Raw genomic sequence first — 23,959 nt, 5'->3', positions numbered from 1 at the left:
TATGACCCTTGTTGGGGTCCCTCTACCTTACTACACCTCACTGCACACATGGGCCTTATGCTTGTGGGTTGGCAATGGTATGTGAGGAAGCAGTGCTGCAGGGGCATAGAAAGAGAGTGGACTTTTGGTGGGAGATACACAAGGAGTACAGGGGGATAGGTTATTTGTAATTGGACTTTCAAGGAATTCATATAAATGAACTACTGACACTGATGGGATTTCATGCAGCATTAAATTTTACCAAGTTAAATTGAAGATATGAAAAAAAGTTTTAAGGAAAGAGATTTTTCAATTACCAGTGTTTTTGTACACCAATGCTGCCCTCCAACAAGCTTGATAAAGGCACCTCCACCACAATACAAAGGCAGTTAGTCACAGTCAAAGTCTTGTCCACTTTATTTTGCACGAGACACTCCAAGAAAACGTGGAACCACTAACCTGACACATTGCTCAAATAACTCTACCCAAAAGAGGCCTGGCCTAGAGTTTTCGTAGCAACCAGGAAAGACAGAAGCAACAAAGTCTCTTGCCTATGCACAATGAACTTCAACTAACATCAATAAAAAATCTACAAGAAGCAAAGAAGACTCTTCAGTTAACAAGCTCTTCCTGATAGGGCATCTGCAAAGGATGAACAACAGTGTTTTCCTGAAGCAACACTGCACCACAGCTTCAAAAGCCAAGACACTGAGATGTGTTTGTGGGGGCCAGATCAACATGCAAACAGCATCATTCAGGGTATAGCATGTCTTTATCCTTACATTAGTATCTGTATTTGGAGCCGGTATTCTAATTTGGTGGAGACAATTAATAATATGAACTATAATTAATAATTGCTCTAGACATAAATCAATTCCCCAGGGAAGTTTGTTGGGCCTGAAAAAGAGCTGCCATAGGACAGAGGCCAAGATTTTCCAGATCTATTAGTGACTCTGAGTACTTTGACTTTTTGGTGCCCAATTTGAGACGCCTTAGATGGTGTCCTGATTTTCAGGATGTGCTGCGCATCCATCCTCTGGAAAATCAGGACCTTTGAAAGTGTCTCAAGGTGGGCACCCAAAAATTGAGGCATCCAAGTTCACTAGTCACTTTTGAAGATCGTGGACTAGCTCCGTGGATTTGATTGGTAAGTAATTTCTTTGCTGTTCATCAGTGTTTTGTTAACGCCAATCCACAGAAAAGGGGATTCCCTTATAACAAGCATAAGAGCTCACATAAATTAAGAGTAAAATAGCCACATTTTCCAAGAGATGCCTCTGATTTTGTGTGCCCAACTTTTGCCAACTTAGCCCTGATTTTTGGAGTTGCTGAGCCCTCTCGGTTCTCAGAGTTGTCAGTGGTTAGCATGCCAGAAGGCCAAGCCCAAAATACCTCAAGTTGGGCAACCAAAAATGGAGGCGTCTAAAACCTAACACTTTTGAAAACATGGTCTTTGGTCTGTTTACTGTCCACCCATGAATGTAGTTTCTCAAGACCCACAGATAAGATTTACTGAAACTGAGTATTGCAGTGTTAAGAAAACTGCATACTGAGTTGTTGAAAATTGATACTGCAACAGAGATGTTGAAAATTGATACACTGAGCTGAAATATTCTGTGCTAGTAATCACATTTATTGGCTGTTAATAAATCTAGTTACCATTAGAGTTTCTCTTGTTGTGATTGGGAAATTACATGAAGGTCAAAGTATTCACATAAATTGGTAAGTGATGAGATGAACAGATGTTAGTAAATCAATTAAGACACTGTTTAATTAGTTAGTAGTGTTAACTATTTGTTAGGTTCTGAGGATACTAAATTCTCTCACAAATGAGCAGTAAATCTGGCATGTATTGATGATTTGCCTATAAGTTTTGAATTTCACAAAAATGAAAGAACCAGACAAGGCTACGAACATGGAGAACTAGGACACCCTCCTGGACTTCTTTCTGCTCCTCCCACCCCCACCAGCCCACCCCTCTCACTTCCCTCTTAGGTCAGACTCAGCCCTCAAATGAGGAGGTGTTATTGCTGTCACACCAAAACTCAGGTGGATTCAAATTCATTTTCTCCTTCAAACTCTTCTCTTTCTTCAACCCTCTCAAATTCTCTGTGGTTTATCACATCTGATAACTCCCTCCCCTCCCATATCTATGATTTTCCCACACTCAGCAGTTTCTCCTCCTCTGATATAATGTCACTGGAGATATGACATGCATATTGATGCCACCTTTGAACTTCTTTCCTCTGAAGTCCTCTCCATCTCTGACTCCTTCAGTCATAGGGACTATGCACCCTGTGCAGGCTTCTACATTGATGTTCTCCTTCTTCTCTCCACAGCAGCTTCCAGCAGCACCCAGTGCCTTGAGAAAACCACTTTCTTGACTCTCTTCCCTCTTCTACATTTTGGTCCTATCTCCCCAAATGAATTCCTTACATTATTACCATTGTCGACAAGTCTTTTTCCTCTAGTACTTTCCACAAATCTACTACTGTCAAACTCTCTTTTGTCCTTGACTTACATTCCCAACAATCCCATCACTAAATTTCCCTCTCCCAGCAAAATGCACGAGGAACCTGCTTTTTCTCCAAGTACCTTTCACACATCCTTATCCTGAACAGATTTCAGTCTGGATACAACACAGAAATGACTTTCCTCTGTGCACTTAACCAGTTCCTCTGTGTGTTGGCCTCCAGGCCTTCGCTGCAGGCTTCAGCATTGTTCTATCCATCTCCCTAAGTCACCTCCCTAGCTATTCAGGGGTCTCAGATCCTGTCAGGATGTTGCACTTTAAGTTCTTTGGATGGACAGCGCTTTAGAAGAGCAAAATATTTATTACTACTCTACTGTTCCATGCCTGCCTATCAAATAACACCCCTTTTTGTCCTTAGCTGTCATTCCACTTTTGTGCAGAGACTTCTCCTTGGGTACCACAAGGGTCCATTCTCTGCTATTTTCCATCTACTTCTACCCTCCTGAGCAGTGTATCTTTGCCCTTATCCAAAGTGCTCTGTAATGTGAAATATGGCACATTCTTTTTCTGTTTGGCCTGCAGAGACAACACAGCTCAGAGAGAGGGAACTGGAGCATATTCCATCTTGTGCATCATCCACAGAATCTTTTACTAAGTTCCAGTCAGTTACACCTCTGTAAACCCTCTGAAGACAACTGAGGCCTGGTCTATACCTAAATCTTAGGTCGATCTAGCAATATTCTCAGGGCTGTGAAAAATTTTGCACCCTGTGCAATGTAGTGAGGTTGAGCTAATCCCCATTGTAGACATAGTTAAGTCGAAGGGAGAATTCTTCCATTGGCCTAGCTACTGCCTCTCAAGGTAGTAGCTTGTTATTACACCAACAGACAAATGCTTTCCGTTGATGTAGGAAGCATCTACACTGCAGTGCTGCTATTTAGGCTGTAGTGTAGACGTACCCTGCACTGAGACAACTGTCACTGAGGGCAAAATTTACCTTGCAGAATCTTTATTACTGGTGATGATGATGTGTGAAAAGAAAACAACTCAGCTTGGTTCTCAGAGCCCAGGCTGAGCTTTCAGAGTTAACAATTAGGAAAAAAAAATTTACTTCTAAAATGAGCTCTTTTGATCTGCAATCAATGAGAGACAATGAACACGGAGCCCTGTGATCCATGTGTCCAGTCAATTTACAGAGCAGAACTGCACTTCATCTGTCAGCTTTATGCTGATTATACTAAATATCTTCTGACAGCCTGTACTACACTCTCTGTCTCCATGTTCCCTTTCTGTTTTGACCAAGAAAACTTGTAGTTTTTCTCACACCTTCTACCAGCTAAATCAGATGTGCTTCTCCTGGGCAAGAGGAACATCCTCTAGCACATTTCCCGGCTAAACCCAGAACTTCCATTTGCTTTCACAGTCAGTAACTTTGGCATCATTCTTTACTCTAAAGTCTTCTTCTCCTCCTCATACAGCCCATCAGCCTGAAAATCTGCTGAATGTCCCCCTGCAGCATTGTCCTCGAATGTCACTGTCTCAGCTCAGCCTCTGCTGAAACCCTCACCCAGCCCTTCAGATTCTCTTGCTATGATTACTGCAGCTCCCTTGTCTCTGGCTGGCATCTCCAAGTCCCATTGCTCTGACTCTGGCATGGGCAGAATGCTGCTGCCTATCTTCTCACAGGTACAAGGAAGCCTGACCACATCACCTCCATCTTCAGACTGCTTCATTAGCTCTCTTTGTTTCAGGATTCAGTTTAAAAAAAACCACTCTCCTTGCTTTTAAAACCCTCTATGGACTTGCTCTAGCCAACCTCAGAGATCTTAAGTCTCTCTATTCCTTTCCTCACTTTCTAGAAACACAGGAACTGTCAGGCTAGATCAGCGCAGTGGTCCATCTAGTCCAGAATCCTGTCTCTGACAATGACCAGTAGCAGATGCTTCAGAGGAAGGGGCAGGAAACCCCCAATGGACAATTTTGAAATAACCTAACCATAGGGAAGTTTCTTTCTGACTGCTTTCAGATGGAGATAGTTATACCCAGAAGCATAAGGATAGATATTGTTTAACTGCAAATGGTATAATCTATATAAATAAATAATCCTTTCTTTAATCCTATGAAGCCCTTGGCCTCTATAACATATTGTGGCAGTAGGTTCCACAGGTTTTTTGCTTGCCATGCATCAGCCTCCCATCCTTCCCACTACACCACCTCACCACTATTCATAGAAGAGCCTTCTCCTCTGCAGCTTCTGTTTTCTGGAATGGCCTCCACACCTCTTTATCTATTCATCTTAAAACCTCAAACCTCAGCTGAACATGATTTTTCTACCTTGCCTTATCTCTGAATATTTTCCTCCCTTTCCTAGTTATCCCAGTAAGCATGCCATGTTACTCTCCAAACTGTTTTGGGATAGCAGCTTGCCGGAAAAGATCAAGTCAAATTATACTGCAAGGATGTAAGTGTGAAGAGCTTTCCTGTGTCAGTCCCTTGTGCCCCTACCTTAAATGAATCCCCATCCAGAGATGGGACATCATCAATGGTTGCCATGGAAAAGACTGATTTAGCGACCATGGGATCCCATCTCTAACTGTGGAGCAGGGGACAGTGAGCCACTAGGTGTAGACGAGCTCTTAAAGGGGCAGTGGTCTTGGATACAGAGAACAAGGGAATGGGAAATACAGCTAAATGGAGGAGAGTACAGGAGAGAAATTGTTCCAAGAACAGAAGACTGCCCTGAGGTTTTCTTGGGCATGTGGAAGAGGGAAGGGTGGATGCAAAGAATATATGCACCCAGTCATAGAGGGGAGTGAGAGAACCCGTGGTTAGTGCAGGGCCAGAGGGAAGATACAAAGGCTGCTGGGACTGAAGATTCTTTGTCTGGCTACCCTTAATTCAATGGAGAGGAGAGGAGTGTTACACCCTTTCATTCAGAAATTCTCTGTCCCCCAACTTCTCTCTCCTCATCTCTCCATGTCCTCCCACCCAACCCACCCTGCTTCCCTGTCTCTCTTGGAGTGAAAGAGCTGAGAGTCCATCTGTGTGTGTAACAATAAAAAAGAAAATCTAAGCTAAAGTGAAAAGCTGCCAAGGGGGCTGAAGGGAGGGGGCAGGAGTGAGACAGGCCACGTGACAGAGGAACAGAGGCCTCGTTAGCGTGAGCTGTCACTACGAATCGAGGGCGGCTCATCTCAAGCTCATTGCTAATGATCTTGGGGAAGAGTAGAGCTAAAAAAAAGGACCCAAACACAATAACCATCCAGTGCATACTGCAGCTCTGGAGAGGAGCCTGTCAGCACAGCTGCTCCCCTGAGATCCTTCTGGAGCATGAGAGACCAGCCTCCATGCAGCCAAGAGGAAAAGGGGGGGCTGCAGAACCAGACAGACAAGTCAGGCATGAGCAAAGGAAGAGAAGAGACTTGGTGATTCAAGGGCAGAGCCAGAAGGAAGAGGTCACACTAGATTCCACCACTACTGATTCACACAAACGAGGCAGGGATGGGAAATGGTGGAGAGCAGGGGAAATCATTTGGGAGGTTAATGTGCCACCTGCCCTCCCCCAGCAGAATTCAGAGATACCACCTGGAACCATCCTTCCCACAGGAGTCATCTCTCCCTGTGTCTGAGGCCAGAGGTACAAAATACTCAAGCAGCCACTTGTGGAGCCACTCTTTGAGGGGCCAGGTATCCCACATAACCTCTGTTGATCACTGCTTCCCTAGTAATGGGAATGATGGGGCAGAAAATCTGCCACCAGATGCCTAACACCTTCCAGCACCTCAGGGGCAAGGAAGCAATTAGTGCCCTAGGTTTTTTTCCTTTCAAAAACCTGGAAGCCCCCCAAGTCATATAGGTGATCCTGCCACATGTTCATGATCCAGCCACTGCTCATCTGCAGCCTCCTCTCTGCTCACGGGAAGCATTATCCACCTCTCCCTGTCCTCACAGCAAGACACTTCACAGAACCCAGACAGTAGAGCAGGAATATTAACACAGTTCACGTCTGGTCCCCAGCCAGGGCAGAACAGTTCCCTATGGGATGTTCTCTTGGGCTTTGTCCAGGCCTAATTTTACATGATTTAGGCAATAGGGCTTCCACCACTTCTCTGGGGAGTCTAATTAGAGTCTAATTAGGAGTTTAATAGAGCTCAATTGTAGCAAACAGCTCCTGATATTCAATTTAAATTGTTCCCCCCTTTGCTCCATTTCATCCCATTACTCCTGATTATACCCCCCACCCCAGCCCACTCTTGAACAATTCCTCTCCCTCTAGTTGTGTACACCCTTGTAGAGAGTTGCCATGTCCCCACCCAATTCTAGATGTCACTTAGCAGAGCCAAATATGTGCATTCAGTTCTCTCAGACTACCTTTGTAAATCATTCCCTCCATCCTCAGCCAAGTACAATCCTTCTGCAGCAATCCAGGATTCTCCTGATGTTATTGCCATCTCCCCTCCATATACTAGCTTCCTCTATTCTGTCCATCACTCTGATAGACTTTGCAACCCTTCACTCGCCATATCCAGAGCTGCCTAGACAACCAGCTGGTCTCTCAGGGTACTTCTACTCTGCACTGTAAACCTGAATCTGTGGGATCCTGTATTGGAGGCAGTTACCCCGCTCCTAGGAAAAAAAGCTAGGCTGATTGGGGAAGCAGCCACACCTGGGGCCATGCCCCAATCAGGCCACACCTGGCCCTGTTATAAGGGCTCAGGGAGGAGCTGAGTCACTATCTCTCTAGCAGTGGAGAGAGAAGGAGTGGGGTTCCTGGAAGCTGAGCAGGGCTGGGGAAGGGCAGAGGAGCTCTAGCCTGGCAACTCTGCAGGCCTTGGTTAAGGCCCAAAGCAGGTACTGGGGTTGCAGAGGTGTAGCCCCGGGTTAGGAAAGGCAGCAAGTCTAAACCCCCCTTGCCAGTGATGAGTGGATTACAGACTGCTGTCTGCCCCAGGGAGTGGGGGCTAGATGATGACTCTCAGTAGCTATAGAGGCAAGGTGGGGATAGAGGGTTGGGGGCTCCCCTGGGTGGGGAGACCCAGATTGTGGATTACTGCTGGGGGCAGACCCCTGATGTAGAGGGGCACCGGGATCCAGAGGGACATGGGGGGCCAGCGGCAGGCGAGACACTGGCCTGCAGAGGGAGCTCCAGGCTGGAAGAGCTAATTCCCAGGATGACCAGCAGGAGGTGCTGTGCCGGTGAGTTGTTGCTCCACTACAGACCCCATTGTGAACTTGCTGTTTCCCAAGCCCATGCTTGAGAGTCCACATTACATTGTAAACCTTGACTGCATCCACATTGCAATATGACACACTTTGGATCCAAGTCTCAGCGGGACTTGGGCTCTGGCCCCTCTGGCCCCACCCCAGAAGAGTCCTGGGTCCTGAGTGCTTGCTGACCCAAGTCAGACTGATTTGTGTGTGGATGAAAGTAGTGCTTGGGCTCAAACCTGAGTGAGAACTCAGGCTTAGTGTGCAGTTTAGACATACACTTAGTTCTAGTCATGATACTTCCAGGATTGCACCCCTCTCATTAGTATTATTATTTTATTATAACAGAAATTTAGATGGCAGTCATCAGTGTAATATCTGGGCACCCTGTAAAAGGCAAATACCATTTCCCATCCACAGGGAAATAACATCCCAGGAACACTCTTTAGCACCATGGCACTGAAGGTTAGAAACAAGGGAACTTTGGCCAGTAGAAGAATCCATGACTATTTTTGTAAAATAGGAGTGTTAACCCCTCTCCCTGAGTCTTGACCAAATTTCAGCTTGGGTCATTGCATTCTTTCACCTTGGCATTCCCACAGCAGTTGGCATTGATGTGGTTTTCTTTTTTGCTTACTGACCTGAACAGTTGTGCATCCTAGAGGTAGATGCACTTCAGTGCTGGATACAGCCATTCATATATACTATATTTTATCATGCTGTGCCCAACTGTCATCTTTCTCTTTCAAGACAGACACTAAGACACGGACCGGCACAGTTGGTGAATTCCCAGTGATGTTTGTTAAGGAGTTATGACATATGAACTGAAATGCAGGCCAGAGAGAGGGAAGGGGATAGTAGAGGAGCTGAAGAGATGCAGGAGGAGAAGTAAAAACAGGCGATTCACTCTTTTTTTGAAAGAGGGCAAAGGTAGAGAAGGACTCTGAAGAGTGACTTAGGGGAAGAAAGATGAACTAGAGAGAGGAAGGGGGGGGGTTGAAGGGAAAACGGAGAAGAGCAGGAGATAGAGGGGATGATGAAAAGGCGAAGAAATGCTAAGTGCTTCTGCAGCAGCTTAAAACTCGCAGGGCCCCTGCCAAACGATGACAGCGGCTCCTGCGTCACACAATGAAGCAGCTGCTCCTCTGACCAGTGGCGCTACTTCGCCCACTGCTGTTCCCTCTGGGCTGGCTCCTGCCTCTGACACTACCTCATGCCCATTCATACTGGCAGCTAAACTCAGCTTCTCCACCAAGAGGGGAAGGGAAAAAAGGGACCCGCAGAGAGAGGGGCACACAGGAACCACTCAGAAGTGGCAGGTCAAGATGGAGCATAGTACACAGCCAAACAACCCAGAGCCATGCCTGCTACAAGGCACAGAATGTGAAGGAAGGAATGAGAGAAAGCAATAGGAGGGACTGGAGTCAGATGAACAGGCTCCTCACCTGACTGGCTGGTGCTGACGTTGATGGCTGCATATTGGGGTGCCTCTGGGCTCAGCTCAGTCACCAGGTTGACGGCCTGGATCTCGAATGTGTACTGCACACGGGCCAGCAGGTTGGAGACCTGCACACGACTCTCTGTTAGCCCCACCTGGCGTGGCTCAAACTGGACGCTGTCCCCACAGCGCACGCAGGGCCCCGGAGACCCCGTTGGGCACACCTTGCAGATGATATTAAAGAAGACATCCTTGCGGCCACCCAGGTCCTTGGGTAAGCGCCAGGTCAGGAGCACATTGGAGCCAATGATCTCGTAGCTAACATCCCGGGGGGCGGAGGGAGTGCCTACAAAAGAGGAAAATGAGATATTAAAAGCCTACAAAAGAATGACAGAGAAAGAAGAGGGAAGAGAATAAGAGGACAAGTTCTTTATTTCTCTCATTCTTCTGCAAAAAATGTTTCAGCTATTTCCTAGGAGGTGGCTAGGGACAAATACGTTGTTTTGTCCCTATTAAAATTTTCTTTTCTTTCAAGAGCTCTATCACCCCCACGCTTTGGAGCAGGGACTTGAAATTTGGCAAGGGGGGTGGCTTTTTGTCAGATGAGCTTTGTGGTGTTATCATAAAAAGTCATCCAATTTATGAGCCTTTTAAAAATCTTAGTATGCACATGTTCAGTGGAGACTTGTTACAATCTGGTAGCTAAATTCTCTGAACATTCTGTCTGCACTGAGCATGCTCTAGCAAAGGGCTGCAGGGGCTCCATGTGTCCCCTTTTGTTTTTGTTTCCCCCCAAAATCAATAGGGTTCTGGACACTGATGCTTAGAAAATTCCCTGAAATTTTGAAATTGGTTTGATGTGGCATTCACAAGTTATCACTTTACAGATGAATAGACAAACAGAGAAGTGCCTGCAAAATGAGTGTAGGCTTCATAAGCTGGCCAATGTTAATGTACTATTTTTTTGCAAAGGACCCCCGTCTCATTCAGTCCACAGGATGGACATCCACTGGATATGAATCACGGTGGAGTACTGAAGGAATCTGTCTGTAGGACCACTGCCTTATTTGTTGCAAAAGCTGGAAGGTGTGCAATGAATGATGCAAGGGACTGCAAGAAGAGAGAGGATCATCTCATGTTTAAAACAGGTGAATGCTTCCCTGGAAAACTGGATTCTAACCCTGCCTCTGTCACACAGTTCCTGGGTGACACTGGGCAAGTCACTTAAACCAAATTTTTCACAGGTGGTCACTAACTGTGTGTTCCTCATTTTTTTGGGTGCCCAACTTGAGACCCAGGGATCTGATTTGGAGAAGTGCTGAGCACTCACAGCTGCTATAGGTACAAAGAAAATGGGTTATACTTACAGGATAGGAGACTCTATCCTGGGAAGTGGTAATTCCAAGATTTGGGGGTCATGGTGGATAATCAGCTGAACATGAGCTCTTAGTGTAATGCTGTAGCCAAGAGGGCTAATGCAAACTTTGGATGAATAAACAGGCCAATCTCAAGTAGGAGTAGAAAGGTTATATTACCTCTGTATTTGGCACTGGTGTGACCACTACTGGAATACTGTGTCCAGTTCTGGTGTCAACAATTCAAGAAGGATGTTGATAAATTGGAGAGTGTTCAAAGAAAACCCATGAGAATGATTAAAGGATTAGAAAACACTTATTATAGTGATAGACTCAAGGAGCTCAACCTATTTAGATTAACAGAGAAAGTTAAGGGATGACTTGATTTCAGGCTATAAGTACCTATATGGGGAACAAATATTTAATAATGAGCTGTTCAATCTAGCAGAGAAAGGTATAACAAATCCAGTAGCTAGAAGTTGAAGCTAGACAAATTCAGACTGGAAAGAATGCATAACTTTTTAACAGCAAGAGTAATTAACCATTGGAACAATTTACCAAAGATCATGGTGGATTCTCCATCACTGACCATTTTTAAATCAACGTTAGATGTTTTTCTAAATGATATGCTCTAGGAATTATTTTTTGGGGAAGTTCTATATCCTGAGTTATACAGGAAGTCAGACTAGAGGATCACAATGGACCCTCCTGGCCTTGGAATCTATGAACTGAAGACAATGGGAGTTGTGCTTCAACATATAAAGTGCTATATCATACTAAGTACTCTGAAAAATCAGGTCCTAGATATCTCAAATTGGGAAACCAAATTTAAGGGACACTTTTGACCTGAATCTCTCTGTGCCTCAGCCCCTTATCTGTAAAATGGGGATAATACTCCCTCTTCTCGCAGGGGTGTTATGAAGATAAATTCATGAATGTTTGTGAAGCATTCAGATACTGTAGTGACGAGCACCAGAAAAAACCCATGAGGAAATTAATATTTCTGTCTTCCAAGGAGGGTTTCAGTAGTGTATAGTAAATATGGTCTGGCGCTACTCATTGTACAATGAGGATAAAACAACATATTAAGTAACTGCTCATTCAGTGAGCACTGTCCATCCTGTGCAATTAATGAGGCAGGGGTCCTTACAAAAAACCCTGTGATCATGTAATTAAAGACTGTATCATAATGCATACACACAAGGAGGCTGAATTAAGGTTGCATAGGCAAATTGAATTCTGATGTTTTCTAATTTCTGAGAGCTGATTTTGCAACATTAATGTTCTTTTAATGCAGGTTTTTGTATCTACTATATTGAGAATTGTATATAATATATGGGATTAATGAAATGTCTTCAAATACATTTGGTGGGTAGACACACCCTATAGTGGATTAGAAGTGGTGCCCCCCAGATTCCTGCAGGGGAAAAGAGTGAAGAGAAATTATTCTCTCTTTCTCAGGGGCTCTTAGAGGCAATGACTCAGACTCCCCTGAATTATTGGCCATCCCTCTTGCTCCCCTCACACACTCTACCCAAACACTTACCAGTGCAGGGGGTGTCAGATGTGTCCGAAGCAGAGCGGTAGTATCGGCTTTGGCAGGCACATTCGCTGGAGCCTGGCGCTGGAGCGTGGCTGTGGGTGGGGCAGAGTCTGCAGGTGGCATCTCCCACATATGCTTTAAAGGAACCAGTGGGACAGGCTATGGGAAAGAAAACAGTGACAGATGAAAAGGGGGAACCAATTACTCCAGATCCCAGAAAGAACACATTCTCCTTCAGGCTGAGACCACACTGCTGCTGGGAGAATCCTGTACTGACTGACTGTGCAGTTTGTCACCCCACGGCAGGTCAGGCATTACCTCCTTTGAGCTGGGATATATGCCATTTCTCATCCCCACTAATGACTGAGACTGCCATTAAAGTTGAAGTGGCGGTAGCAGGCCTCCCATCTCAATGTGATTTCTTAAACCTCTCTTGAAATCCCCAATCTGGAACGGACTAGGAGCTTCAAGGTGGATTCATTTGTGGATGGTTCAGAGAAAGGGTTTTATTATCTGAAATAGATTTGACTTCTATTACTGGCCAAGGAGCATTAGCAATGGAGATGGCTAAGAGAGTAACACTGAAACTAGCATGGAAATCTACCACATAGGAACACAAGCTGAGTAAAGAGTGCAATACAGCAAAACCAACCCCCTATTTATAATATGATAGCAGGTTCTAGGATGCCACGTGGCAATGCAGGGCTCATGTGCTGAGTCACCCACATGTCAGGTGCTAAAGCCCTATTTCTGCTGACTCATGCTAGCAGGTGGGTCTTTCTAGGTCCAGTTCAGAATAAAACCGGTTCGAGTTTCCCTCTGAGGCAAAGGAAAATCCAATGAACAGCCACATTCAGGAGAAAGCTTAGTCTGAGGTTTCTGTTTGGTGGTTGTTGTTTAAGTTCACAATCAAGTAAATTCCCAGGAAGGAGGTAAGCTTGGACCAGACATAACACATGTACCTTATGTTAGGAGTAGGGTGAGAATGCTGTCTTATTCCACTATAATGAAGAATCTCCCTGATGGGTTTCCATGAGCAAAACAACTCGGGGGGGAGGAAAGCAGGACCAGGAGAAATAAAATGTGATAGATGGAGGGGGAGCTGTGTGTGTGTGTGGGGAATATACATACAGCTGTACGTATCAAAAAGTGTAAGACATGCACCGGAAGTGGACATATTGCATGGAATAACAACAATAAATAACCTTAGGAATGGCTTGGTGTATTGAGGGAATCCCAGCTCCCATCTCCACTGAAAATTATTGCTCGGAATTATTTACAACCCATGTAGTCACTGAGATGTGTAAGGAGTGACTACTGCACCATGATTATTCACAAAGATGTCACTCTGTAAAAATGACATCGTGGCACGATTGAATGTGCTTCTGTTTACAAGATTTCTTTTTCCCTAACTGCCAGCCCTGGAAATTCTGCCTGGTCTTCGAGATTCAGTTGGTTCTTTTCTGGCTCATATATCATTCTCCACTTTGTTTCCTCTACTGGAATGTAGTCAGCAGTCCAGCTGATGTGCAAGACAGAAGAAAATGCAGCTCACTTTCATAGATTTTAAGGCCAGAAGGGACCACTGTGATCATCTAGTCTGACCTCCTGTACACCACAGGCCATAGAATTTCACCCAGTGATTCCTGCATCAAGCTCATAACTTCTGGTTGCGCTAGAGTGATCTTTTTAGAAAGATAATTAATTTTCATGTAAAGGTTTCAAGTGATAAAGAACCCACTACATCCCATGGTAAACTGTTCCAATGGTTAATTATGCTCACTTAAAATTTCTGCCTTATTCCTAGTCTAGTTTTTGTCTCTAGCCATTGGATCTGGTTATACCTTTGTCTGTTAAAGAGCCCTCTAACTAGCAGAAATCTTCTTCCCACGTAAGCACTTATAGACCATGATCAGGTAACCTCTTAACGTTCTTTGATAAACTAAATAGAGTGAGCTTTAGTCTCTCACTGAAAGGCCAGTTCCCCTGACCCAAAACCATTCTTGTAACTCTTTTCTGAACTCTTTCCTGTTGTTCAAACACCCTTTTGAATCATGGACCCCAGAACTGGACGTTGTATTCCGGAAATGGTCTTGCCAATGTTGTATACAGAGGTAATACCACCTCCTGGCTCCTACTAAATATTCCCCTGCTTATATATCTTAATATTCTGTATTCAATATACAGTATGGGCCCTATGTACACAGGGAAAAAAAGTGCTACATTCTTGTTCAGGAAGAAGCAGGTTGCAGGCAAGGCTGACATATGCAGCATGTACACACAAACCCACTTAAGAGCCTTCTGTGTCACACTTTGCTTAGAAATTCAGTTAAATGTTATGGTGTAGCCAAGGCCCCTGTGTTCTTGGTTTAGACCACAGAATACATGTAAACCATCTACTGAGAATTTCAGGAGAAAATAAGATTCTCCCTGGGCTAGTTCCAGCTGTGGAAAAGGACACTGAAATGGTTTCATGCCCTGAGACTATGGAAATTCCAGAACTAGCTGGCACTAACACTAGCAAGGGAAATTGCAAGAAAAATCACTAATGACTAATCATTGTCCTATTGCACCACCCAAGAAAGTATTGCTGGCATCTCTGCATAAACTGGGGGTAAAACAAAACAATTTGCTCACTGCTCAGAATCCACCAGAAATGTTACCTAACACCAACTCATTAAGGTCTCCACAGAATAGATGTATAAATGGTTAGCCTAGTAAAAACACATTCCCAGCCACAGGACAGAACAAGCCCCTGAATGAGCTTGCATGGTCAAGGTCAAAGCAATCCACCTTTCCTATGATAAGACTAGGTAGGTCATATATATGAGGAGAGTAATGAAGGAATACATTTAGATCAGTTTTGGATGTCTTCTAGTTATAATTCTAATTGTAATACTACTTAATACAGGAAGTGCCATTTGCACCACAACTACCCAGAATCCTGAACAGGAAGTTGGATGTGTACAATTCAAACAGTGTAAATAAAGCTTAGTGGATTGCTAGTGGCAAACTTAATGGTCTCTGTCTTTCCTCACAAATAACATTGTCTTTATTGTTCCACCTGTTTTTATTGCAAGAACAGCCAGGATTGATGGCAGGTGCATCTATAAAAGGGGGGGAGGATAAATTAAGTCACATGGGATACAGTACACCAGATGTAATTCTATGTTGACTTCCAGCATCTTACTCACCCACTAGATGTCTCTATATGCTATACAAAGTTCTAGGCAGAGTGTGGTTCCTTGCAAGTAAGGGAGACAACACTGGCACACAAGCTCTGTGGAAGTCTATTTGTTTGTTCTCAAATTGCAGCCATGTTCTTTAATATGCACTTCCTGTTTAAAAAGGCCTGTTTTTTCACATATCATGACACCAGAACTCGCTGACCTCTCAGACTTTATCTACTTTTTCCCTCCCTGGATAATCTTTTACACAATCTGAACACTTGGTGTGAAAGCCTTTTTTTCTGCAACTCCTGCTGTCAGGAACAGTGTCCCCAAACCTCTCCACTTTATTAACTCACCATATCATTTCAAATATCATCTGGAAACATCTGATTTTGATCTTAGGACTGAATGCTTTAAATTCATTCCCTAGACAATATCTTTGAACTGCTCTTTCTTGTCATCTTTACAATACGCTGTCCACTGGCTGAAACTTGGACAGATGACTAGGGAGGAGTATAAAAATATTGATCAAGCAGGCAGGGATGTAATCAGGAAGACCAAAGCACAATTGGAGTTGCAGCTAGCAAAGGATGTGAAGAGTAACAAGAAGGGTTTTTACAGGTATGTTAGCAACAACAAGAAGGTCAGAGAAAGTGTGGTACACTTACTGAATGTGGGAGGCAACATAGTGACAGATGATGTGGAAAAAACTGAAATACTCAATGCTTTTTTTGCCTCAGACTTCACAGACAAGATCAGCTCCCAGGCTGCTGCACTGGGCAGCACAGTAAGGGGAGGAGGTGAGCAGCCCTCAGTGGTGAAAGAACAGGTTAAGGACTATTTAGAAAAACTGGACACATGCACAAGTCCATGGGGCCGGATGCAATGAATTTGAGGGTGCTGAGGGAGTTGGCTGATGTGATTGCAGAGCCATTGTCCATTATCTTTGAAAACTCATAGTGATCAGTGGAGGTCCCGGATGATTGGAAAAAGGCAAATATAGTGCCCATCTTTAAAAAAGGGAAGAAGGAGAATCTGGGGAACTACAGACCAGTCAGCCTCACCTCAGTCTCCGGAAAAATCATGAAGCAGGCCCTCAAGGAATCCATTCTGAAGCACTTGGAGGAGAGGAAGGTGATCAGAAACAGTCAACATGGATTCACCAAGGGCAAGTCATGCCTGACCAACCTGATTGGCTCTGTGGACATGATATACCTTGCCTTTAGCAAAGCTTTTGATACGGTCTCCCACAGTATTCTTGCCAGCAAGTTAAAGAAGTATGGATTGGATGAATGGACTATAAGGTGGATAGAAAGCTGGCTAGATCCAGTGGGTAGTGATCAACAGCTTGATATCTAGTTGGCAGCCAGTATCAAGCGGAGTGCCCCAGGGGTTGGTCCTGGGGCCAGTTTTGTTCAACATCTTTATTAATGATCTGGATGATGGGATGGTTTGCACCCTTGGCAAGTTCACAGATGACACTAAGCTGGGGGGAGAGGTAGATATGCTGGAAGGTAGGGATAGGGTCCAGAGTGACCTAGGCAAATTGGAGGATTGGGCCAAAAGAAATCTGATGAGGTTCAACGAGAACAAGTGCAGAGTTCTGCACTTAGGATGGAAGAATCCCATGCACTGCTACAGGCTGGGGACCGACTGGCTAAGCAGCAGTTCTACAGAAAAGGACCTGGGGATTACAGTAGACAAGAAGCTGGATATGAGTCAACAGTGTGCCCTTGTTGCCAAGAAGGCTAACGGCATATCGGGCTGCATTAGAAGGAGCATTGCCAGCAGATCAAGGGAAGTGATTATTCCCCTCTATTTGACACTGGTGAGGCCACATCTGGAGTACTGTGTCCAGTTTTGGGCCCCCCACTACTGAAAGGATGTGGACAAATTGGAGATAGTCCAGGGGAGGGAAACGGAAATGATTAGGGGGCTGGGGCACATAACTTATGAGGAGAGGTTGAGAGAACTGGGGCTTATTTAGTCTGCAGAAGAGAAGAGTGTGAGGGGATTTGATAGCAGCCTTCAACTACCTGAAGCGGGGGGGTTCCAAAAAGGATGGAGATAAGCTGTTCTCAGTGGTGGCAGATGACAGAACAAGGAGCAATGGTCTCAAGTTGCAGTAGGGGAGGTCTAGGTTGGATATTAGGAAACACTATTTCACTAGGAGGGTGGTGAAGCACTGGAATGGGTTACCTAGGGAGGTGGTGGAATCTCCATCCTTAGAGGTTTTTAAGGCCCGGCTTGACAAAGCCCTGGCTGGGATGATTTAGTTGGTGTTGGTCCTGCTTTGAGCAGGGGGTTGGACTAGACCTCCTGAGGTCTCTTCCAACTTTATTCTTCTATGATTCTATATTTAACTCTGTTTATTATTTGAGAAACTTCAAGGACATACACAAAATAAAATTACATTATTGTGTAATGAACGCGTCAAGGTTAGTTATGAGCACCAGGACCTCTGTTGGATGGAATCAGAAATGTTCACCTGTGTGCCATAGGCACTATACGTCAAATAGAATGTTAGTTAGTTATTAAAGTTCAAGAAGTGAAGAACATGGGCTTTGGAGTAGGAGGTTCTGAGTTAAATCTCTGTCATTGCTATGAAATTCTGAGTGGTCTAGTGTGTGGAATAATGACAACCTTGACATCCTAGAGTTGGACATGGCTTTGTTACAATATTTATGAAAGTGACAAATTCATTTATTTAGTAATTGATGAGTTGCCAACAGCCATCAGTATTTTGTTGAACTCTGATCAAGAATAAAACTAGTGGGTGACATCATGCCCTTGCAAGGCCTCAATCTAACAGTAACATTTTTCATATGAAGTGGAAACTGCCTCTACCCCTAAGCAAAGCATGGATCAGCAGTGTCAGAGATCTGTATACCCATTGCAGCTGCTTAAACTGGAAAAACGGGATTCCCCTACAATCTTGACACCAGCAATGAATATCATGGATCTTCAGTGTTTCTCTGTGTCTGGTAATCTTTCTTTTTTTGTGAGGACTGAATTTCTTCCCTATTTAGGGTTCCATGTGGCTGCTCTGCAGCTTTAAGAAACAGAAGACAGTGGAGTGTGAACAATGGCCCTTAATCTTCACTTAGTTACACCACTTTTCCACCAATATAACTCCATGGACCTCAGTGCAGTGACACTGATGTCTCAGGCCTGGTATCTGGAAGCACTCACTGTGATGGCCAATTTGTTTCTTTGTACAAAATAATATTTGTTACAGACTGTTGGTTCAGCAGCCGCATTGTCATCCACAGTTAGAGACATGGGGGCTAGGAATGGGCAGAAGATGGGCCAGAGGCAGACTGGGAGAACAGTACATTGTGATAGTCTCCCAGAGCTAGGTTGACCAGGTATTTGGTTTTCAACCAGAACACCCGGTCGAAAAGAGATCCTGGTGGGCCATTCACTGTCCGGTTGGAGCCGCCACGCAGCAGGGCTGGAGGCTCCCTGCTTAGCCTCCACGCTGTGCGGCTCCCGGGAAGCAGCCGGCATGTCCCCCCTCCAGCTCCTACTTGTAGGGGCAGCCAGGGAGGCTCCACGCACTGCCCCTGCCCCAAGTGCCACCCCCGCAGCTCCCATTGGCCAGGAGCTGCTTGAGGTAAGCACTACCTGAAGCCTGGATGCCCCACGCCCCAACCCCCTGCCCCAGCCCTGATCCCCTTCCTGCCCTCCAAACCTCTCAATCCCAGCTCAGAGCACCCTCCTGCACCCCAAACCCCTCATCCTCAGCCCCAACCCAGAGCCCGCACCTCCAGACAGGGCCCTCAACCCCTCTTGCATCCCAGCCCCCTGAGCCAGCCAGGTGAAAATGAGTGAATGAGTGAAGTTGGGGAGAGCGAGCAACAGAGGGGCAGGGGGATGGAGTGGTGGTGGGGGGCTAGGCAAAGGGGTGGGGCATGGGGAGGGCTTGGAAGAGGGGCAGGGCAGAGGGTGTTCGGTTTTGTGTGAGTAGAAAGTTGGCAACCCTACCCAAAGCTCCATTTACTCATGATACAAAATCCGATGCCACTACACAGTACATTGTGCAAATCTTCAGACTATGATTGTCGCTCTCCTTTGTGTTCACTTTGAGCAGCAGTCCACTAGTTAACAAGGCTGCACTTAAATGCATGTGCAGGCTGCAGACATTAACACCCCTTTATAATGAAAAGGGGCAGTCCATACCTCTCAGAACCTTTTCTTCCGGCTGCCAGCAGGCTTTAATTGACATCACTGCATTGGTTACACATGATTCTTGCTTGCAATGTTATCTTCACAACCATAAAGGCCAGACTCTTTTTTTTTTTTTTTTTTTTTTTTTTTTTTTATGAAAGCTTACAGATTCTGGCATACAATATGGCAGCCACCCCAGGGAAAAGGACCCTCTTACTAAACCACCTCAATTTGCCCCCTGGACAGCAGGCCCCTGATTTGTGTGTAATCAGTAACTACTGTTTGTTCTCAGGTGTGTTTGGAAGGGGCCAGAGAAGGTCCAGAAGGAGCAGCAATCCTCTCTCCAGACCATGTTTGTACAGCAATAAACAGAGTTTAAAAGAGGCTGAAGGGGAATGCTATGAGGAGCAGCAGGTGAAGTGAAATGCAAAGAGCCCCTTTTTTAGCCTAGGTGGAAAGCTCTGTTTGGTCTCCTGGAATTCCTTGGGGAGAGATCATCATCCACCCTAGGATTTACTATAGCACTCATGGCCACAGAATATAAGCGCTTCCCAGCAATGACCGTACTTAGCACCTTTTACCCTTGGAGCTCAAAATGCTTTAGAAAGATGGGCTAAGTACGATCATTTCTACTTTACAAATGTGGGAAGTGAAGCACGGAAGGTAAGTGACTTGACTAATGTCACACACCAGATTAGTGTCTGAGCTTCCTGACACCTAGGCCGGTCCTCTACGCACTGAAATAAGCTGTGTCCCATAGACAAGCAATATAGGTTCTTGCCTTGCACACACAGACTCTGGGGAGTGTGTTTGTGTGTCATTTGTTGAAGATTTTGTACCTACTTTGTAGATAATAAATTCAAGGGTATACTACTCAGAGATCCTGACAATATTGGTTACTTGTGCCCTTCACTATTAAGCCAAATCCCAGGGAAAAGGGAACATTTTCACATGAGACAGTTTTGTTACATCCTTCTTTTGTATTGTCTTGTTTAACATATAAGCAGGGTGATGGCTGATGTAATCTGCTGTAGCCTGGCTCACTGAATACATTACACACATGAAGGCCCCCTCCCCACCTGCAATTTCTTCTCAAACCAGGGGCAAACTAAAATGTCAAGTCACAGGCAAACTCCCGTTGGTTGTGGCAGCCACTCTGTCTGCCAGGTGCAGGAGGGGAGCTAGAAGGGAGGGATCTTTGCCTCCAGGCAGCGTCTGATTTCAGAACTGATCAGTGAAGCGGAGGTGAAATGATGAGGGACATTGTCCCCTCTGGGCGAGGCACCTGGGAAATAGGTTTGAAGCAGAAATAGTGAAGGCCACACCAAAAAAAAAAAAAAAAAATCTGTGTGGACAGAGACCCAACCATTCCTCTTAGCCCCAAGGACAGAGGCAGCAATTCAAGAGCTATGGAGTTGACAGAGAAAGGAATCCTGAGCACCACTGGGAGAGGGCTCTAGCCTATTTTTTAATTATTCAGTGGGACAAAATAATCATTACATTGTCCTGCATGAAACTAGGGGCTCATGCCGGGATTTCCAGGAGGGATGGGGGCAGAGCCAGCTGGAAGGGGATCACACTGGCTGGATACCCCCATTTCTATGCCTCTGGGATTCCTACTCTCCTATTGCCAGTCAAGAGGAAAAATAGCAACATGAAATCATACTGCAGGCAAAGCTGATTTGTGGAGATTAAATGTGATTCACAGATGTTCAAACCTCCCCCACCTTCCTAATGAAAAAATAATTGGAGAAAAATCACCATGACCTAAAATTTCTAGGTACTTACATTTTTCATTTTCAACCTTAGTCAAAGGGGCTGGATTGACAGCACTAGAGACAAATGGCCTCTCTGTATCCACAGAGCAGGTTCACTGTGGGCAGGGGCAGCAGCAGGGGAATTCCTGCCTCCCCGCCCATACTGCCCCCAACCCCTGCTCACCTGCTCTTGGAGAGACTCCCTTCAGGGGGGAAGGGAGGGAGTCCCGGCTCCAGTAAAGAGGGTCATGGAGGTGGTTATTTGTGATATGGACATCTATCTCTCTATGACACTGACTGAGAACTACCAACTCATTTCACACAGGAGCCCTCAGATGGGAACAATGTTTGGTCACTGCCAACCTAAATAGTGTTTTCACAAGCATTTCCCCTCCCCCGTCTTTCGATGATCAGGATGGCAAGAGTTAAGTCTGAGAGAGCTAGAAGACAAATTCAACTGGCATCTGAATATTTAAAAGCCCATCTCCTTCTGCTCCAGCAGTCACAGCGAGCCCAGGGGCTGACATTCCACACAAACAGCCCAGCCCTGCCTGTTCAATGGCCCATTGCAGGATCCCACATCTCCCCCCCCTTCACAGCCTGATCAGATCTTCCATGTCTCATGCTACCCTAAGAGTAAGCTTAATTCTCCTCTCCCCGTGGAGGAATAACCAAGGGTCCATGCTCTTTTCCCCTGCGTTGTGACCCTGAGCAGTTTCTGTTAGTGAACACTACTCACCTGGGACAGTCATGGAGGAAATCCCAGCCTGATCTCCCCCCCCCCACCCCCCCAAACTGGTACATACACACGTGCCTTTAGTCTGACTCCACTGCAAGTTCAACCAGCCACAGAAAATACCTACCTGTACCAGTCAACTCCTACCACCCTGCTCAGCGGGGACAGCGCAGCCTGATCAGCTGCATGGTCCCAACACCCTGGAAGAAAGCATGAGTGGAGCCCTCCTCAATTCCTGGTACCCAATGCCAGCACAGAGGGCTGGAGCCACAGTGCCTCGGGGGGCAGAGAGTGCTGCCTCTTCCCATTAAGTCAAAGGCAGCACTAGAGGAGAAGGCACAGTCAGGAAACGCACAAGTGCCTCCCTTTCTGTCGGCCTCGGTCTGCTCATGTCTCTTGGCATGGTGTCAGAATGCCAGTACGGCTCAGCTGGGCACTGCTCAGGCTTGGAGACACTGACCCATTTTCCCCGCTCCTCCTCCCCTCCCCCTTGTGCCTGCTTATCTTTCGGAACGAGTTCCGATGGGGAGGCTGGAGCGCCCCGCCACTGACTTGTATCAGTGACAAGTTTGGGGAATGGCGAGTCAGGTGGCAGAGGGTATGGGGGGAGCAGGGAAGGGACAGCACCAGCACAAAAGGAGACAGGCTCGGGGGAGGGAAGGAGAGAGAAAAAAACGAAACACAGGAACAGAGAGAAAGGCAATGATACAAAGCCAGACACACAGAGCAAGGGGGAGAGGATGCAGGGAGAGACAGACCAACAAAGGCAGAGCCAGCCATACAGACAGGCTTTCGGCAGCACCAGCAGTGGAGATTCTCAGACAAGAGGATACATATAGCACTCTTTGCTCAGATGCGGTTTGGATGTCGGCTGCCCTGGGCGTTGGGGCGGTGTGTGTGCTGCAAGAACAGGGAATGTTCCCCCAAGCTGATGTGATGCACTTTCCCAGGGAAGGGGAACTCTGCATCTGTTTGGGGAAAATCTGCATGATTCTTCCCCTTTGAAAGCTGGTGTCTTGGGCTGGTACCCAGGTCTAATGCAACAGATGGGCCTGGGCGAGACCATGAGCATCCACTACAGGCTGGGATGGGGAGTGGGCCAGGTGCCAAGTCTCCAGTGCTACTTGAGCTGAGAATTAGATGGGATGCCAGTGAGAGAAAACAGGGAGAAAGGATTGAGAGGAGCACATCTGGGAAGTCGCTGCAGCTCCAGGACACCAGATGGATGGGGAGGGTGGCTTGAGTCTCTCGCGCACATGCACACACTTCCCCCTGCCTTCCTTTCAACATCACAAATAGCACAGGAGGCTTGGCGACAGAGCACGGAAGGGGGAAGGGAGGGGAGATTATTCGATAGGATTTAATGGTTTTAATCAGAACTTTCTCTTCATCCTCCAATCCGCTTCTTGCCCGCTATGATATTATAGAGGAAGAGCACGGCGGGATTGGAGGGAGACCCCAAGATTGAATGTGGGTGAGGGGAGCCCAGACAGCCCGGAAGTGGGAATCAGATTGTACAATATCCACAGGACAAAAAGAACAAACACAAGCTCCTTTGTGAATGAGAATATAAAGCAGGGAAGCAGATATAGACCAGCCCCAGTCCTCACTTATTCCCCCTAATATCTCAGGTGCACAGATGCAGTTTAGTGGGACTTCAAAGAAACACTCGGAGGAATGATAAATACACACAATTATCAAAAATAGCAATACATATAATTAGTTTTTAAAAGTACATCTTAGGGTTGTATCTAGCCAGAAGGTAGATAATACCCACAACTTCAGTGCTCAGTAACCATCAGGAAATGGTAGGCTGCAACTGTAAATGTAAATGGTAGGCTGCAACTGTGTTAAATTTACCATAGGAGGGGCGCTATTCACCCAGACTTTCACCTACCAGGTATTTTAAGTGGATGCAGTGCAGGGGTTGCAGGGCTCCGAGCCATCTAACCCATAACTTGGGGTAAACAATCTGTGACACTCTTCGCCTCAGAGTAGCATCCTGGAACCCCCATATTCACCAGTGTGATATAATTATATGTTTTGTACAAAGTTTGCCTTGTGAGGTATCTTTTTAAAAGTCTTGATCTGTTGAACATAAATATCCTGTTGGATTGTATGTGCTATCAT

The 23,959-nt window shown here is 45.8% G+C and overlaps 1 protein-coding gene across 1 annotated transcript in view; it reads right to left on the bottom strand.

Moving 5' to 3' along the window:
- Nucleotides 1–23,959, bottom strand: part of LOC135882850 (ephrin type-B receptor 5) — a 128,898-nt gene that overhangs the window by 29,304 nt on the left and 75,635 nt on the right. Inside the window, exons 4-5 of the mRNA XM_065409881.1 lie at nucleotides 12,000–12,155; nucleotides 9,106–9,444 (exon numbers count right to left, since the gene is read on the bottom strand). Coding sequence (XP_065265953.1) covers nucleotides 9,106–9,444; nucleotides 12,000–12,155 — 495 coding nt within the window. The remainder of the gene's footprint in view (nucleotides 1–9,105; nucleotides 9,445–11,999; nucleotides 12,156–23,959) is intronic.

Source organism: Emys orbicularis, chromosome 1 (genome assembly GCF_028017835.1).
Source record: "Emys orbicularis isolate rEmyOrb1 chromosome 1, rEmyOrb1.hap1, whole genome shotgun sequence".
Classification (NCBI taxonomy): Eukaryota; Metazoa; Chordata; order Testudines; family Emydidae; genus Emys; species Emys orbicularis.
This window is presented reverse-complemented; position numbering and strand designations above follow the sequence as displayed.